This window comes from Hippoglossus hippoglossus, chromosome 13, assembly GCF_009819705.1.
Source record: "Hippoglossus hippoglossus isolate fHipHip1 chromosome 13, fHipHip1.pri, whole genome shotgun sequence".
Lineage (NCBI taxonomy): Eukaryota > Metazoa > Chordata > Actinopteri > Pleuronectiformes > Pleuronectidae > Hippoglossus > Hippoglossus hippoglossus.
The window spans coordinates 6894243-6912700 of NC_047163.1; the positions used below are offsets into that span (position 1 = coordinate 6894243).

Genomic DNA, 18458 nt, shown 5'->3' on the forward strand with positions numbered 1-18458 from the left:
TAAATGTGCTGAAGTGATATTCATTTGGCTGTTCAGGGTAAAGGAAGTGTAGTCTGTGTTTCCTGAGGCAGGTTCTGAGTCAGAGTTCTTGAGAAAGCCGCCTGGATCAAGATTTACAATGTGCAAACTCTCCGTCTACTTTCTGTGACAGGTTTTCCCCCCATGGAACTCTGTGAAGCAGTCAAGTATGTATATTATTGAAAAATGTCCAGAGGATTTTTAGAGGAAGATATCAATCCAACCACCTATCAAACGACATACGGCTGCTGACGATACAACCTCAACTCATTCTTCCGAGCAATCTTCCAACTGTCACCTCATTAAATCAAAGCTTGTTTCCACCTGATATTGTGCCAGGGGGCGTTTGTATGAAGACATAATTATAGTTTTTATATTGTTCATAATATCACATTAGACGTACGTCCCAACTCTTTTGAGTGGAAATAACTTTCAGTGAGAAAGACGCATGCGATTGATTCTCAAAAAAATATTTCTTTCAACATATTTATTAACCTTCATTATCACAAACGTCAATGTATTGTAAACTTGTCTGCGTCAGTGAAGGCAGCGTAAAATGTTGGCATTTCTCCACATTAGGTTAAAGAGAGTATATGAATCATATTTATCTGACGGGCACCACCTGTGAGATCTAAGCCTATAATTCATATGGAAGTTAAAACAAGATTACATATAGGAGCATAGGAAGTCCTGTTTGTTGCCTTGGTTAACCCTTAATAACATATTCTCCACTGTCGAGTTTCTTCAAAGTGCGACTGTGTCAACTTTTGCTGCGTCTCACTCTCTTCGTGGGAAAATGACTCGGAAAAATCCGTAATTCTTTAAATGTTGAAATATCTGCGTCTATCACCTAAAGAAATCATAGAACATGAATCACTTTGGAGAGCTGCTAGTGTCAAATGGTTCCTGCCACAGGCATCTCAGAGATGATGGTTTTTTGCTCTCCTACAAAGCAGCGGTGTCACATGACACATGGAAGTGCCGAGGCGATGGGGGCCAGAGGCTGCGAGGAGGAGGAGATCGTAAATCCCGAAAAAAGGGCAAGAAAATGCAACAAAAGACAAAGTGCAACTCTCCACACCTCCTGCCAAGGCCTCCTGCAGCTCCCCCCCCCCTCTGTCACCCCAGCACCACACAAAATCAGCCAGATTTATTAGGGACAGGTGACTTTCTGGACTGCAGCTACAGCGCAGGGGTTTCGCATTTCCATCTTTTTTGTGTTTAGCTCAAATGCATAAAAAGCGTAGTGAAGTTTTTGTTCCAAAGAATCAAGTCATTCTGTCCTTGAGAGTTGAGGGAAAAAGCGGCCGCACACAACACAATGGCTTATTACGATTGTTCACAGCCTCGTAAATCACGGCCATCAACAACATTCTGTCACATTCATGTGTTCGAGAGAGGACTACGGGGGGGAAACGAAACGCCACGGTGTCAGACATCTGGTGGTAATATGTCCAATAGTGTCTTCCTGTGGTGTGCGACCATTTCTGAGCTGTTACACTTACATCCTGCAACAGGGCCGAACTCCTAATGCTGCGTAGTTGAGTTTTAAACATTGTAGAAGACGAGAGTGCAAAAAAAAATAATAACTGAGAACAGTCTTTTTAAAAATGAAGCTATAAAGAGACTGTTTAATATAATACCACCAGCCCTGTCTCATTACAGATTTCCAATTAGCATATTAATTGGGGTTCATTTCGGGTTTTATGAAGTCCACCGCCAGTCTTCATTATTGCTGATTAGTGCCACTAAGAGGGCACTGACTCATACGTTTTGGATGATTACCTTTTATTCTATTATTCACACGGCAAAGCAGCAAACTATTGCGGGCGCTGACATCGCAGTGCTGATGTTTCCGCAAGTCAAAAACGTCTCATTTTACCATGTGATCTCAGAAACTCTAGACACTTTGAAGCAGAGGCAGCCTGCTGGCGATGAAATACTCTCAAGTGTAATTTTCCTGTATTTTAAATTGTGCGACTGCTAAATATGGCGAGAATGAAGTTTAATTTAGCGTCAGGGATGTAACCTGTGCTCAACCTCGGATTCTGCATCACCCCCCACAGCGATGCCAAGTGTCAACTTCAATCCCAAATTCTGTCTGTGTTGTGGAAACAGATGGCTTGAAAATCTCTGCACGGATGCAAAACACAAGCTCAAAGTAAGGCAGCGTTTTGTGAGTAATGTCTTTCCATCATGTCCGTGCTGATGGACAGAGCGAGGGATTGTTGCGAGGAAATGATGTGTGCAAACTTTTCTGTGTCAGTGATGGAGGGATGCGGATGCACAGGATCTCTCAGTTCCCACCATGGACGGACCAACCACTGGCACAGCTGGAATGCACTTACATGGATGTGGATATGCGCCACTAAGGGAGAAAAAATATGTCTTTGTTTGATAGTTACTTAGAAAAGATCAAATGCAACAACGGTATAACCATAAAATCCTTCAAACTGGATGAAAGGTACATCCATAAACTACATTACATAAAGATTTGCTACATATGAATCATATCCCATTGGTCCAAATGTCACTAAGCCAGAATCCCCCTTGCTCCACGACCAGTTCTGCTTGTGTTGCTCATTAACATCCAACTTGTGCAAGTCTCAACCACTCTGCCTCCGGTCAATAGCGTGACCGAACTGTGTCAGAGACAGACAAGAAAACAACAGTGTCTTGAGCCTGAAGCTGTCCCCAGCCCGGAGGTGTGAGGCCTCTCCTATAATTACCACTTCATCAGTGGAGCAAAGGGAAAACAGAGGCCCCATCAGATTCTGGTCTGGGATGGTAAACAGCTTGCCCCGTCTTTGCTGTGGTTGGACCGGGGGGGGGGGCTCTTGATGCTGTCAGCCAGACAGACCGCCTGGCCTATATGTGCACGTCTATGTCTGAGTTGCCTGCAGGATGTATTTCAGGAAACCAAGCGAGGCTGTCTCATCAGCAAAAAATGATAATGAAAAAGCTGACAAACAGTACATGAAACTGAACTCATTCTGTCAAATGTGAATATTTAATTTTGTACGCAGAAATCTGCAGAAAGGGTTGAGGTATTTATTTTTCTTTTTAAAATGAGACACCAAGATGACAATAGGTGTGTTCATTCGTCTAAAAATCTTTTTCTCTTTATTTTCATCCACATTTTCAATTTCCCAGCAGATTCACTCTGGTTCAGCCTCCTCTGCTCACAGTGTTGGCCTGGTTATCTTCTGATACACATCCTCGAAGTTTTCTCATCACTTTTCTGCAAGAAATATTGATCTGATAAGAACCAAGGTTCATACCATCCAGCTCAGACACATCTTCAGTGTAGAAACTCTGAACAACTAGTACAGCCAGTAGCACCAAACTGGAGGGACAGGATACTACAGTACATGGACACTTGAGAATATTTTGTTTTGTTTCTCTGTTACTTCATTATATGAACAGATATCACAAACAGCTACATCCAGCTGGTGGAGATGGTTCGCTTGCAAAAAGCTTCAGCCAAGGTTATAATTTGAAGCTATTTCTTCAGGGAATAACAGAGACCACAGTGACCCTGAAATCAAAGATGGGTCTACAGTTGGTTAGCATTCTAACTTTAGTAGTTTAAAGAGATTTAGCAGCAAAACAAGAGTAAACATTGGTGTTGCCTTTTCCCTGGAGACGGCACTTGGTGAGTGAAGTAAGATAGGGTAAGAAGATTGTAAGCAGCTAAGTAAAGTAAGTCAGGGCTAACATTGGCTGTGTAGCATAAAACTAGCAATGCTTAATATTTAAAACTAACCTATCAGACTTCATGATACCTTATTCCAGCATAGACCCACTGAAGTGTTCACCACTGTATTTACATTAGCCTATGATAAATTACATCACCATGATTTACACACATCAGTTTGTGAGTCATCATGTTAACCTCTAAGTTCCTTTTGGTTTTGCCACATTGTTTGAGCACCAGCTAACAAATGAAAATAAACAATAATGGCAGCTGCATCATATCTCCTCCCCTGTGTTTGAGTTGTTTATAGAGGAGATCTCATGCATGTGATGGTGAAGCAGTTTCTCAGCATCAGACCTGACAGAAACGCCCGGAGTAGTTAGACGTCCACAAAGTGAAAGCCGTCAAACGGGTGTCAGGGCCGAAGCAGAAAAAACACACGAGAAGCAATCGCATGTGTTTTTTCTTCAGATTTAATTTGTCATTTCATACGTCTCAGCTCCAGATGTGGAAACCAGGCCATTTGTATGTATGGACACTTGCCTGTAAAAACATTACGAGTGAAATTGGCGTGAAAAGGGAGGAATTAAACATCAAGGGGCGGTGCCATTTGATTTTTAACCTCGAAAGACCTGCCCCGGCACTTAATGACCGTTGACCCTGCATATACGCAGAATCCCGGATCCCAGTGCTTTCACTCGGGCCCATGGCTGTCTGAGCCCCATATTTATGAACCGTGTCTAATCGCGGTTTCCACCTGTTTTTCCACTTCTCTCTGCTAAAAGTTTCAATTCTTCTCATAATTCACAGCATACCATGTTGTTTTGAATGCAACAAGATACCGAGCGCTGCGCATTTTCTGCAAAATGCCCATAAAATGAGTACAGGGGCCGTCTTTGCAAGATTGTAAAGTCAGCAAAACCAATAAACAGGCTTATATGAGGCATTTTTCTGTGAAAGTGAGAATATTCCTAGTTTATTTTTCACGCTTTTTACTCACTATGGTACGAGGAATAGACTCAGATCTGACTTCTCCCTTTGCTCAGCCACTCACTTCACCACTAACTGACCTTCCACAGCATTGTTAATGACCTCGGGTGTGAGGTGCACTAATTGAGATTCACTTAATGTTACCTAATTAAAATTGTCTGAGACATTGGAAAAGCACAGACTGACCAAAAAAAAAAAAGTAAAAAATAACTGCAGGAAAAAGGAAAACATCTGGGCCTTGGTGCTCATTAACACGTCCAACAGTGAATTAGGGCGCGAGTGGGAAAAATTTACTTAATTAAAATTAGTTTTTTAAATAAGATATGATTAAAAATATTCAAATATGATGTGATGTAAGACTGATATGGAAGAAAACATCTATTACAGTCGGAAGAAAGATATGGACCTAATGCTCTTGATATAAATATACAGTATCATGCATTAAACATACGTGCACGTAACTGTTCTGTGCCCGTGAGGGTTTGTGACGACTGTGTGCCTGTGGTGGAGACTGTCTGGTCTCCATCTGGCCTCTGACCCAAACCACAGGATTCAGTCCACGGCTCATTAGCACTCATTTATTCTCTCCAGCTCCACAAAGCTTAAAATGCCACTGTTGCCATCTATTGGATACATGATTTCTTATCCCTGCATATGCAACTTACCATGGAAAAATTCTTCATGCAAACTGCAGCTAAAAAAAGACATTTACAGTATAACGTTGGTACAGTTTGAAAACGCGCTCATAGGGAGGTCGAATGAAACCAGAGACCGATCCAGACCAAACCTCCTATATGAAGGCAAAACATACTTTCATATACGCAATCGCTAGATAATTTGTCTTGACAGTATTGGAGGCAGAACTGCTTTTTTCACACAAACCACAAATGTAATACAAGAGGTAGCAGCAACTGTAGACACACAGTTTAAACCCATCTACTGTATTTACTCTCCTCGCAGGAATAAACAGAGGGAAAACCCCTGAAAACAGCATCTGTGGAGAATCTCTGGAAACAAATAGGATTCGTATACTTTGATTGAATTCTGGGCGGGCAGACGCTCATATTCCTGTGGCCTCTCTGCGCATTGAGAGCAGAGTAAATCAGCGGCAAATCCTATAATCTTCCTCATCCATCATGAGGCAACGTCAGAGAGAAAAACCAAAACCTCTGAACAGGACAGCGGCCTGTTTTGGGGACTTACAAGTTCAAGCTGGACCAAAGCTAATTTTTATGCTTGAGAACCACAAAATATGCTGGAGGCTGAATTATGGATGTCAGTTTTGAAAGAAGGTCAGCCCATCGGCTTGCAGCAACACAAGTATAACCCGCTCCCGACTGGTCCGTCTGACTCGTCCAACAAACTGTCGGACTCGGAGGTACAGGATGTGCAGAGCGGAGCGTTAAGTTGCAGATGTTAAGGAGAGTATTGCACCAGGGGGCATATCTCAGCTGTGTGGACTCGAGGTGACAACTGGTCGCTACAAATAGAAAATATGATATTTTATTCATTGTGTACACACACACCCACACATACACATACTTAAACACGTGCACACAGAAATCCCATTTTACGCATTGGTTCTACTGTGGGTTCATGTACTGGCCAGTGTTTGTTTGTGTGTGTGTGTGTGTGTGTGTGTGTGTGTGTGTGTGTGTGTGTGTGTGTGTGTGTGTGTGTGTGTGTGTGTGTGTGTGTGTGTGTGGCAGAGAGAGATTTGGAGACACAAGGAAATAAGAAACAGAGTCTACACCAACTACAAAAGTGCACATCGTGCTCCGCAGAGAGAGGAGAAGAGATTTAGTGTGAGGTAGCAAATAATAGCTGGTGACATTATCACTTACATCAGCAGGCTGCCCTCATGCATATCACTATACTCTTTGTGCGCTGCCAAATGGAACTTCTGTGTGCGAACTGCAGCACGACACATCCAGTATCCGAGAGATAAACTCAGTCATATTTTTTTTAGGTAGCCTGGCCCTTTCACATTTTATCACAGATAAAGTTTTCTTGAACTGGATAAGGTGACAAGATTCAAAAACACCGATACCCAAAAGTCACAAAAGATAAGTTGCAGTGATTCTATCATAACATGGACTGGGAGGACACACACATAATAAATGAATGAGGCACATTTCGATGGTGTCAGAATTCAAGCTCAATGTTCAACCGAGCAGAATCTCCAAAAGTAAAAGTTCCTGTTAAAGATTAAAGTGCACAATAATACAATATGAAGGAATATATGAAGCTGTAAACACACCACTGATGTCTTAGCTTTTAATTTGGAAGTCAAAGTTGTTGTTGGCAGTTGCGCACGTACACATCTGGCAGATATGAAGTAACATAAGTCCAGGATTCACAATCCTTTCAGCTCCGCTTCGCTCTCCACTTACACTTCAAAAAAAAGCATCTGGCTCTTAAGCAGCTATAAGACTTTCCACTCAAAGTCGCACCCTCATGATTAAATATGCCTGGACTTTGTCAGAAACTAAATCTGAAATGACTTCCTGGATTCGGAGCTGAAATCGAAAGCGGCGCTGCTCACCTGGTCAACACAGCTTGAGCACAGGCCTGCAGAGCTCATAACCAAACCGTGAATTTATAACTCCCGCAGTAAAAACGCAAGTGTAGTCAATAAAGTTGATTGACTGGGAGAATGTGCACCAGCTTTTGTGTTAAGTGCTGTTTTACATCTCTGGAGCAAGTGAGAAGGTTGAGATCCGAGAACGGTCCCCTGAAATACGTAAGGGGAAAAGAGTCTCACCTATATTTTATCGACAGCTCCTTTTACAAACGAAAGTGGACGAGAGACTCTCAAGTCTTATATTAGATTTATTCACAGATCGTATCAAAACAAAAAACGATCTCCAAACCAAACCTGCAGTTATTTTTTTGTGTGATCTGTCCTCAATATTTAAATGTCATATTTTGTACCACAAACATCTTAAAATCACATCAGTGTTATTTTTGTGTTGAAGCTCATTTCATGACTCATTGGTCAAACCTGAACACACAAACACGACACACGTATTTTTAGATTCAGTGTGACTTACACTTTCCAAGAATATAATTATGATGTTAATTGGAAATGAATATCAATGAATAAGCTTAGAAATCCTCCTCATAGAATCATCACATTTCAAACTTTCCCTCAGCGTCATATTAATGCAGTGATAGTTGTCAGCCGATCTAATGGTAAATGCAAACAGAAAGTTATGATATCTTATTCAGCATCCTTTATTTTTAATCATGTTAATAATGTCCTCATGTTGCAGCCTGCAGCTCTCCATGGTAACATATGTCCTTTTCCTTGATAAAGTTTGTTTATATCTGTTAATATTCGGGAGCATTCAAAGAAACATTATCCAGCAGATTTGTTAACATGCACGTCGCCCACGGCCCCTGATGCAGACAAACTTGGCAGCAGCGTAACTCATTTGACTGTTGACTGTTTAACCTGTTCAGCAAATTATTATTGGTGCCATAGAGGCGGCGGGATGTCTGCGTTTTTGTATTTGTTTGTTTTTGGAGCTGATCTACTGTGAAAAGATGTGTTTGTACAACGGTTTGTATCATGAAAACTATTCAGTCGACCTGTGGACGATCTGGAGTGACCTGCGTGTTCTTTTATATATTTTCAAAAGATGCAAAGTTTTTCAGCACAGTTCTATATCCAGATAGAATATTTTAAAATATGTAAAAACATTCCCAATCGAAGATAATGTTGAATCCATGACTTTGTTTTGTCGGTAGATAATGCACCTGCGTTTCCTCCCAGTTCAACCTTCACTGAAACTCACTGTCGATTTAAACCAAATTAACAGTAAACCGAGAAGAATCTATGGGATTTGAGAGCAGCGTTGCATTTTTACAGAATTAGCAAGTAGCTAAATATAACTTGAACCCTTGACTTCCACTGCCACTGCCATCCAAACCTGCGAGAGCTATCACTTTTCATGCCACCCTGAGACCAGCTCATGTCTCCTTGGCAAGTGACCTGCTCCGGGGTTGACTTAGTGCCTCTTCCATCCCACTCTGGTCATTTAATCTTGGAGCGGTATCAAGACTGCGATCTCCCTTTAACCTCCACAGAGGGGACGGACACAAAAGGGACACACATCCCACTTCATCACTCAGCGTCAAGCAGCATGCCAAACAATCCCATTAGGCAGCAGCCAAAAGCCAGCAGCAATGTCCTGAATCAAACCGCAGCTCTCTGCTCACTTCAGCATCCTCTCTCCCGACATCCATGCACTCATGTGTCAGCATATGTAATGAAGTCACTCAAAGCTACACTCAGCTTTCACTCTGAGGAAATAGGCAGCCCCCATCACTCGGAGTAGCTTTTTACAACTCAACGCTGATCAATTAATGACTACGAATGAGACTCTGAGAGATTTTCATACAGGAAAATTAGAGTGATGCTGAGGGAAAGAAGAGCACAGGGAGAAGGATAATAAACCATGAATTGCACCTCGCAGCAATCCCAACAGCAGAGAAGCACTTCCACAGTCACGTACGTAGCGAGAGCTCTTAAAGCCTGCAACACATGCCAAGGTCGCTGGCCTCATATATGCGATTTATTTCATTCTCATATCCAGGTGCCTGCAACAGAGAGATGAGCTGAGACTCCAGCAGCAACCAGAGTAATCAAAGTGTGACACACAGCTTCCTGGATCATACTTCACAAGTCCAGGGAATGAAAAAGGATAGTAGAACAAAGTACAGGAAAAAAAACCCTGTTTGATCCTTTTAAGAAAAATTAAAGAGCAGGAGAAGGAAGGAAAGCAAAAACAGGAGTAGAGCGAGTAAAGTGCAGCAGAGAGAGGAGGAGTTACTCACGGCCCCTGTCTCCTTTCCACCTCCAGCTTCCCTTGTACTTCCCCGAGCCATCCCCTGGTACACAGACTCCACTCAGCACCTCCGCCAGCACCACCAGCAGCAGCAGCGGCATCTGCCCACTGGCCATGCCTGCCTCTGGAGCTCGCATCACGGCTACAGCACGGAGTCGAGGGCCATGGGGAGCGATGCACCCCCCTCCACAGTCATACCCCACACAGCTGTAGCGAGAGATCCAAAACAATAACAGGCAGCTGCAGCACTGCTCAGCTTCTCCTGGAGCGTTTGCCTCTGGGCCACAACACTGACGCCCCAGAGGGGTCACACACTCAGTGCAGACATCCCCCCCTCCTCCTGGGGGATTGGAGGGATCCTTCTCAAGGTGATAGCTTCACAGAGTGGCTGTAAGTCCAGCACTGGTCAACAGGCAAACAGCCGGGATGTCCAGATTTTTAACTCCAAAATATTGGTCTTGACTTTTCCTCTCTTTGCACTTGTCCTCTTCCTCTTCTTCTTCCTCTTCCTCTTGTCACTGCTCCTTGTTGATGGGGAGGTATTTATTGCTGTGCTGGTCAAGGCTCAAGCTGAGCTCAGAGGTAACAGCTCCCATGAGCCGAGGCAGCACAGGAAGAAGAAAAGTGTTCGTCCTCTAGCAGAGCAGCAGCTCACAGTTTGGAGCGGTGACACACGACTGATCCAGCAGCAGCAGCCAAATCTCCTCACCTGCACCAGGCACGGATGGATTGAGTGAGTGTGTCCAGGAGTGTGTGTAAATGCAGGTGTGTCCTCCCCCCCCCCCCTCTCTCTCCCTCTCTTCATCCGGCTACAGCACCCGTCTCAGATCACATGAGGCAGTGTTGATATGAAAATAAGAAATAAATCACAGAGATAGTTCACTACAGAGCAGCCTTGACTTTGTCAACAGAGCGTCTGAGAGAGAGAGAGAGACACGGAGTGAGTGAGAGAAAGAGAGAGAGGGAGAGTGCATCTCCGAGCAAAGGAGGGAGGGAGATATGGAGAGAGACTGAGTGAGACAAGTGTGGGGGGTGTGAATAGCAATTTCTCAAGTGCAATGGCTGTTGCTCTTTTGCACGGCCGTCATGATGGTTCATGAGAGTATTTCCACCGCAGATATTCCACAGCCCGACTGAGCTCAGGGGTTGTAACCTCTGCTCGACTGTGTGTCTGTGGGTGTGTGTGTGTGTGTGTGTGTGTGTGTGTGTGTGTGTGTGTGTGTGTGTGTGTGTGTGTGTGTGTGTGCGTGCGACTGGAACAGGTTTACAGTGATCTAATGTTTTTCTAAATTCAAAAACAAACAAAAAACCGTGCTACCCGCAAGCCCCGACCAACCGACCCTCCCAGCATGCACCTGTTTAGACATGTACGCAGACCAGTTTGAATGAGTGTTTATGTCGTCGGTAACTTTAAAGTAAGACCTCTGTACGACTGAATGACATCAGCTTTGCCAAACAGTTGTACTGATAATTATTGTTATTCAGTGGTTGTGAATAATTTACTATCATGCAATCACAAATCTGAGGAAGACTAAAAACCTGATGTACGGGTGTCTAAGGTGTCTGACACATTCCCTTCATAACATAAGCTACACTAAAATCCAGAGGTTTAAAAAACTTTACGCTGATTTACACTTGATTTACACTCAACTACAAACCCAACCTTCCTCTATGAAACAAATTAGTAACATTTTAAATAATCAATCTGTAAAAGACAGTAGTGTCTCACTGACAAAAATCATATTTTTCTTTATCTAAAGTGTCTTACAAATGCATTATCTGTAGTGTATTGACACACACACACACGCACACGCAAACACACAAATGCCACAAAGACTATTTTTGTGAAAAACAAGCTCAGCAAGTCTGGGTCTAGAGTTACATCGCTCGTTTCCTCCGCCTGTCAGGAGGCAGGTGAGTGCAGGTTAACGTGGGAAACAGGAGGTGTCAGCAGCACCTCCCCCTTCCGCCCTCCCGCACGTCTCTCTCTCTCTCTCTCTCTCTCTCTCTCTCTCTCTCTCATGCCCTTCATCACTGTCGCATAAAATGCCTCCAAACAAACGTAATGTCATCCACATAAATGGGAATTTACAGTGTGTGAGGTCTACGTGAGGATGAACAGAGCATAAACCTGTTTGCTGACTCGTTTGTTTGCTTTATGTCACAAGCTATTCACTGGAATACAGTCTGCAAGTCACTCTCTCTCTATACATGTACTGTTCTCAGATAAAGTCAGACCACCTGATGTCTTTAGTCGAACACTGGGGATGATGCCTTACACAAGCATCTCTATTCGACATGTAATCCTGGTGTAGTGGCCCTTAAGGACCATGTTCCCTGAGATATTATTAATCATGTTACATTAACCGCTGATGGAGGTCTGATTAAAACGGCTCTCTAATGATTAGGCCTCTGGAATAATTACCCCTGCAGTATGGACGGGCCACTTCAACCCCTCGGGACGCCAATCTAACACCGCTACCTGCGAAATGTCACCGCTAATGCCAGCCGCTCAGAGACCTGGACAATGCAATGCAAATTCCACGCAGGAGGATTTAACGCTGTGGCAGCATTTAACAAACTGTCCTCATCGAGCCTAATGCGTATATTTATAGAAATGACATGTATCTTTGTTAATATGCAGAGAAGGAGATTAGCTTCATGTTTACAGACGGCAACAACAGGTGGATAACAAATACATGAAAACTGTCAGTTTACCAGAGAATAGATGGACTGATAAAAGATTATTATGTCAGTAATTATAGACTTAAGTTGTGTTGATTTGTTGTGCGCAGTATAACAAAGAGGTGCAAACAACACAAGAGGGGAAGAACTGTTATATTATTTGAATTGAGCCGAGTTGCTCCCATTCAGTCATTTCCCTGCAAATGCTGTTTCTAACGTGCTATGTATCCAGTGTATTACTTCTTTAGATGGGTCATAACATATTAATCACGCATGTTGGATTCTAATATGCATAGAAAAATATTATATTGCATATTTAATTTCCCTGCCGTATTTTGAGCGAACACTATAAACTTCACCCAGCAGAAAAAGCACCACAGCTGTGTCACTGAAAAATTCAATCGCACACATACATTACTTCAACTCACGCACATATTCACCCAGGGTGTCATGCTCTGACATTTTTGCTACTCAACATTAAAGTTATGGACGGCCTCACTGCCTAGCTACGTGTATTTTTCACATGTGTTTTACAAACTCACTCTCATGTCATTTTAACCACCCGTCTGAGAAGGACAAATACATAAAGTGTAACACATCCCAGGGACATTTTGTCACGTTTGCTGCTGATACTGCATCCAGATCCCAGATCGGTTCATTTGCACCTTCGTAACTCAACAGCACTGTTCATCTCTGGCACCACCCTGGACTTCTTCATTTCCGTTTATCCACAGCATTTGGCAGAACTCACAGGTTCGGCCCACATCTTGTCAGCTGTGGTGCTCCGCGGGGTCAAACCTCTGCCTCGTCTTGTCATCCTCTACACGCTCTCAGTTGTTGGTGCCAACAAAGAGCGTGAACTACCGTTTCATTTGCATGCTGATTGTTAAAAAATGATACGAATAAACTGCTCTTTGCTGAGCCACAACAATATTTTTTCGCAAAAAACTGCCTTGAGAGGGTGAAAGAAAGGATGAGGCACAATTATTCTCGGGCAAATAGCCGCTCCCACACATTGCCAGACTCAAGCCCAATTTTAAAAATAGACAGATGAGGCTTTTTCAGTGTCTGGTTCCTCTAGAGTGTTATATACCTTTATCTGTGAACGTGAAAGATCTGCAAAGTTAAAAAATCCATAAATATGAGTAGATGGAGCTCTTCTTCTCCACAGAAACCCCTCCTCAGTGGTCCGGCTGATACGTCCACACCATTGTGATGTCACATTTGCATCATGCACACCTTGTGGCTACTCTGGGATGCCCCCTAACAAAGCCTGGTAAAGAGAGAGGCCAACATTCCCAACACATAAGCTGATGACCGTTCACAACATAGTGGGCGAGCTGGCCAATAAGAGCGGACTAGGCTTTATCTGAAATCAAATGTTCTAGACAGAGGCTGAAAAGAGGAGCTGCAGCAAAGGACAACGTGAGGACAGCGATATTTTCTGAACTTTAAACCTTTTGAAGTAACAACATAATTTCAAATGATAAACCTGAATTTGAGACTAACACGTCTCCTTTAACCGCAGATACAGGAGTCAACCCTTAAGGCCTAACTACTGCAGCACACCCTTCTTAGGGATCCTTTGCAGGAGTCTCCTCTTTAGTCCCCTTCTGTGATCCAGACAGTAAAAACCAAATCCTTTGTGCCTCAGCTCCAGCCGACTCTCTGACTCATTCACCTGACTGTTCAGCACAGACTTGTGTCTGAAAGAACTGCTCACCCCTGCAAACCTCAAACCCTCAGATCAGGTGACAACCCTCAGGACTGAGCAAAAATGCTTATGCTTAGAAAAGTATTAAAATGCTAAGTAAGTCCTTGCTCTCATGTTAGTGGAGCAACAATAAGCTGTTTGGTTATTTCGCTGCAGAATTGTGCTGAATAGCTTCATCTGATGAAGAGAAACACACACGTAACACTTTGAACACTCACGTGATGTGACAGCAGGGGTTGATGGGTGGTACAAAGACACCCAGCAGGGACGAGCAGGCGATGGACTGGACGTTGGTAGTTCACAGCTTGGAGCTCAGCTAGTGTTTCAGAGGGGGAGCTGGCACCCACTTTGTACCACTCACACAAACTCACACACGAAGAAAGGAAGGGGAACAATGGCCCAGGGGGAAGAGAAACTACAGTAAAGTTACACATTTATCTTTGAAAACTTGAAGATTTGAAGTTTGGACTTCATGGATACAGGGAGAGAAGGATCTGAACATCCAGCAGCAAGAAGTCAAACCCTCAGCAGACCACAGTTTATCCTCAGATTCAGTTTTTTCTGCTCAGTGTTTTCTTGAGGCAAAAAAAGTTAAACCAGCTGCTTCCCCCTGTTCCCAGTTGCTAACTCGCTCCTGGCTCTGGTTCAATATTCAAACACAGTCAGGTAGAGCAGGCCGTCCACGAAACAGACAGTGGGTGGTTTGATCCCCAGCTCCTCTATGGTCCACACGCTAGTGTGCGCAAGTGTCCTTGGGCAAGACAAACCGTGTCTTCAAACCGCGGGAGTGATGTGTGATAGACAAAGTGCTGCATGTAGAGGTGCTGCATGAATGTGAATGGAAGTGCTTTGAGTGGCAAAGCGCTGTAAGGGGGTCGCCCACGCTGCCCGGTGAGCTAACAGGTGCCTCCTTACAGCACTTTCCTACCTTTTAAAGACAGAAAAGCGCTTTATAAATACAGTCCATTTACCAGTTACCTGAGGAGATATCAGTTTGTAAAGAAATGTGTCTTAAAATGTCTGAATAGTCCTTTGAATCATCAGTATCACCCACAGAGAGCCACGTCAATAAGCTCCAGAGTATCTGCTCGGTGCTGTGTTGGCAGGGGCGTTCAATTTATATTGTGGTAGCTGATGATTTGCCACACTAACGGTTCCCATTGTAAATTTATTAAAAGGAGCACAGTAAATCTCAATGTGCTTTTGTAACATCACAGCACATTAACTTACTGTATATATCGCTGTATGTTATTTTTAGTGCATTGGATTAGAATTTTCATGATAGTGTTTCAGAGAAGGGCAGATGGAGCATAAATTAGCCATCAGGACTCTGGTGATTCTGTTATGACAGCTTTTTTTTCTTTTTTCCCAACCTACATACCAGAGATGTGAGTGATTCATATTTCATTACTGTCTCAACCTCAAGAATCCAAAGAGAAATCCACGTTTGCGGAGATGAGGTGTTGACCCCAAGTAAGAGTTACTGCCTGACACACGACACACTGACAACCAATCTACAGGTTGTAAATACAGTTCATCGCCGGATCTTCAGCACCACCGCTCCAGTGTGTGCACGCCGGGGAGGAGAGCGGTAACATTATTGTTCTGTGTATCAATGCTGCAGAGACCGTGCTGTTTGTGAATGAGTTATGTTCAGCGTGTAGCGGCCACACCCAGCATTCCCTGCATGACCAGGTTACGATGGTCCACTCAATCAACACCAGCGTCCCACCCACAACTCGCTCTCTTCTCTGATACACACACACACACACACACACACACACACACACACACACACACACACACACACACACACACACACACACACACCAATGTCACTCTCTAATCAATGAGAAGTCACAGGAGGAACCTGGCTGAAGGTTAATGTGTGCAGGGGAAAAAAAAAACCTGCATGTGATCACATACTACGACATGAAGGGAAAGACACACCTGACCTCACACACGTTTACTGTGGCTATATATCTTCCATTCTAAATAAGAAACTAGCTTTAATCTGAAAAGTGTTGCTCACCCACACACTTCACATTAGATGGTGAATGTGCGTTGCTGTTTGCGTGCCACGATATTTAAATCGCTCTGAGGTTTGACATGGATTTTACTGAGATCGCAGCCGTCAAAATTAAAAGGTTTTCCAACGGGTAAAGAAGGGACGTCGGTTTTTCTGTTTTCAAACATATTGAGTGAAAAGTTCAAAAATCCAAATGAAGCAAACAAATGTGTTAATAAAAGTGGCTTCAAATTCTGATCTTTAGTGGAATTTACAGTCTGTGGGAGAATGATGACACTAACAGTGATGCTAAAGGAAAATGGAGACTGACTGTAAACAGCACATTGTCATTTATACCAGTTTACACATTTCTATAACAAATGGTTGTGCTAATGTTAGCATCTGTTTTTTTATAGAGACAAACAGGGCCGATGCCATTTGCCTCCCCGCCCTGAAGTCCTGGTTCCATTCCCAGTAATGGCTGTCGTCAGCGGCGCAGCCTTGCTGTGCGATACCAGCCTGCAGCACTATCGTCCATATCCCACAACGCACTGTGATTTACAGCTGCTGCTGCTGCTGCAGGGCCATCTGGACCATAACCACTCCTGAACACTCAGCGTTAGGCTCAAGATCGCTCCCTCCATCTCACCCGTTTACTCTCTCTGTGCATGCATTGTGTGTTTCCTGTACATCTCCTCTTTTGAATGAATATGTCCAGTATTCCTTGTCTTTCCTACATCAACGTATAAACACGCCTTTTGGGTCTTATTCCAGCTCTTAGATCTCTGTCTTCAAACTCGCTCCAAAGACCCTGATGCTCTTTTTTTCTTTGGTACCAGATAGTTCCTGGATTTCCATTCAAAATCATGTACATCACACAAAATTAGGTAAAAGATAGAAACCAAAGCAGAGGTATTTTAATTCAAAGTCTCACTGCAAATACCTCAAAAATAAAATAATAAAATGAAAGTGAGTGCACATAACCAGAATATATTATTTATTTTACTAAACTGACTTTCACAGTACATTGTAATCGCTCTTTTTCTGCCCCTCTCCTGTAAACACACTGTCACAACATCCACGGTTAACCGCTCCACAGTCACAGCAGTGGGTAAATTAGCTTTTCCTCTTGGAAAAATCTGCTTTTGCTCACACAAAAAAAGCTGCCAGGAGGCTCTTGGGTTGTAAATTATGTTTGATATGGGCTTTAAAAATGTCTGCTATCAGTGCAGAGTTCACTTCAGCGAGGTTTCCCCCTCAGGACACCTGCACCCTCCACTGTGGAGAGTCCACACAAACACCGTGGGAATACACCATCTGAACTCAGACACACTGGCGCTGGCATTTCCCCAAGTACACGGGTGATAATCACATAACCCTCAGTGTAAATGTGCCTCATTCATGATTATGGGATTGTCATAACTGCGGATATGCATCTTTTAATGCCCCGTGCCTCTGGTTCAATGTGTCTCTGAAGGGCCGTCTGCTGCAGCTTGTGCTCGTTGGACTGTGTGATGAGAACCAGGTGAAACATCTGGTGTCGTATAAAAGGTGTCGGAGCATTAAAAGTAAAATTGCACAAGCTTCAAAAGAGATGCCGCACACTGCACCAGCTCCAACAGATGTGAGTGGGGGTGCTGTTGAGGTCAGCTTCTGTAATATGGCTGCTCCCCAGCAGGAGGCAGTGTGTCGCCCAGTCGGTATTGAGGCGAGCCACCTAGTCCAATGGTTCAACCCTAGGGAGGCTCAGGGACATGTGAGGTCGATCAGGGTTTGGGTGTTGACGTGACACCCGGCCCTCCTGAATCAGACCCTGCTAGATTAGATCTGTAAATCAGCTTCTCTCCATCTACACGTTCACTTACACCACGGATTGATTGGAATAAATTATTTACAGCTCATACGTTTGTGCACAACCTTCCATCGTCTGAGAGCATCGAGGACGAGCAGCTTCTCCGGTGGATCAGAGCAGAGGAGCATGTGAGACGCACCATCACAAATGAATAGAAACCGACAAAGCAGTGATCTGATGTTGCACTTAACTCAAGGACGGTCTCGTTCAGCAGCATCCAACACAGAGCACGAGAGTGTTCAACGCTAGACTATTACATGCTACATGTGTCTGGAACCACAAAGTGCAACTGGAAAATATAATGCACACATTTCACACAAAAAAGCAGGTTTTTTGTGTGAAATGTGTGTAATATTCTTATGGAAGTGGAGGATTTGCAGGATACACAACAGAATAGATGCTCTTTCATTTTTATGATGACTTCTATTTCTTTCTGGCCTCAAATTTACACCTCAATTTTGAAAAAGTCAGCAGAAAATGTGTGTTTGTGCTCATTCAGCACATGTACACAAACACTATTTAATGATTGTGTGTGTGTGTGTGTGTCTGTGTGTGTGCGTGCGCCTTTCCCATAAAATGTTGTGCTGCACAGAGGGACACTTCAGACAAAACTGCATCTCACTATCTTTTGTGCTGCAAAC

General features: G+C 43.5%; 1 protein-coding gene across 6 annotated transcripts in view; it reads right to left on the reverse strand.

Moving 5' to 3' along the window:
- robo1 (roundabout, axon guidance receptor, homolog 1 (Drosophila)) overlaps positions 1–18458 on the reverse strand; it is a 211041-nt gene that overhangs the window by 146451 nt on the left and 46132 nt on the right. For 3 of the 6 annotated variants that reach the window (XM_034604196.1, XM_034604194.1, XM_034604193.1), the window contains exon 1: positions 9548–10436. The exons of 1 other annotated variant lie outside the window; for it this stretch is intronic. In XM_034604196.1, coding sequence (XP_034460087.1) covers positions 9548–9695 — 148 coding nt within the window. In that variant the 5' untranslated portion in view covers positions 9696–10436. Of the gene's footprint in view, positions 1–9547; positions 10438–18458 lie in introns of those variants that run through there. 2 more of the 6 variants (XM_034604191.1, XM_034604190.1) reach the window with 1 other exon arrangement.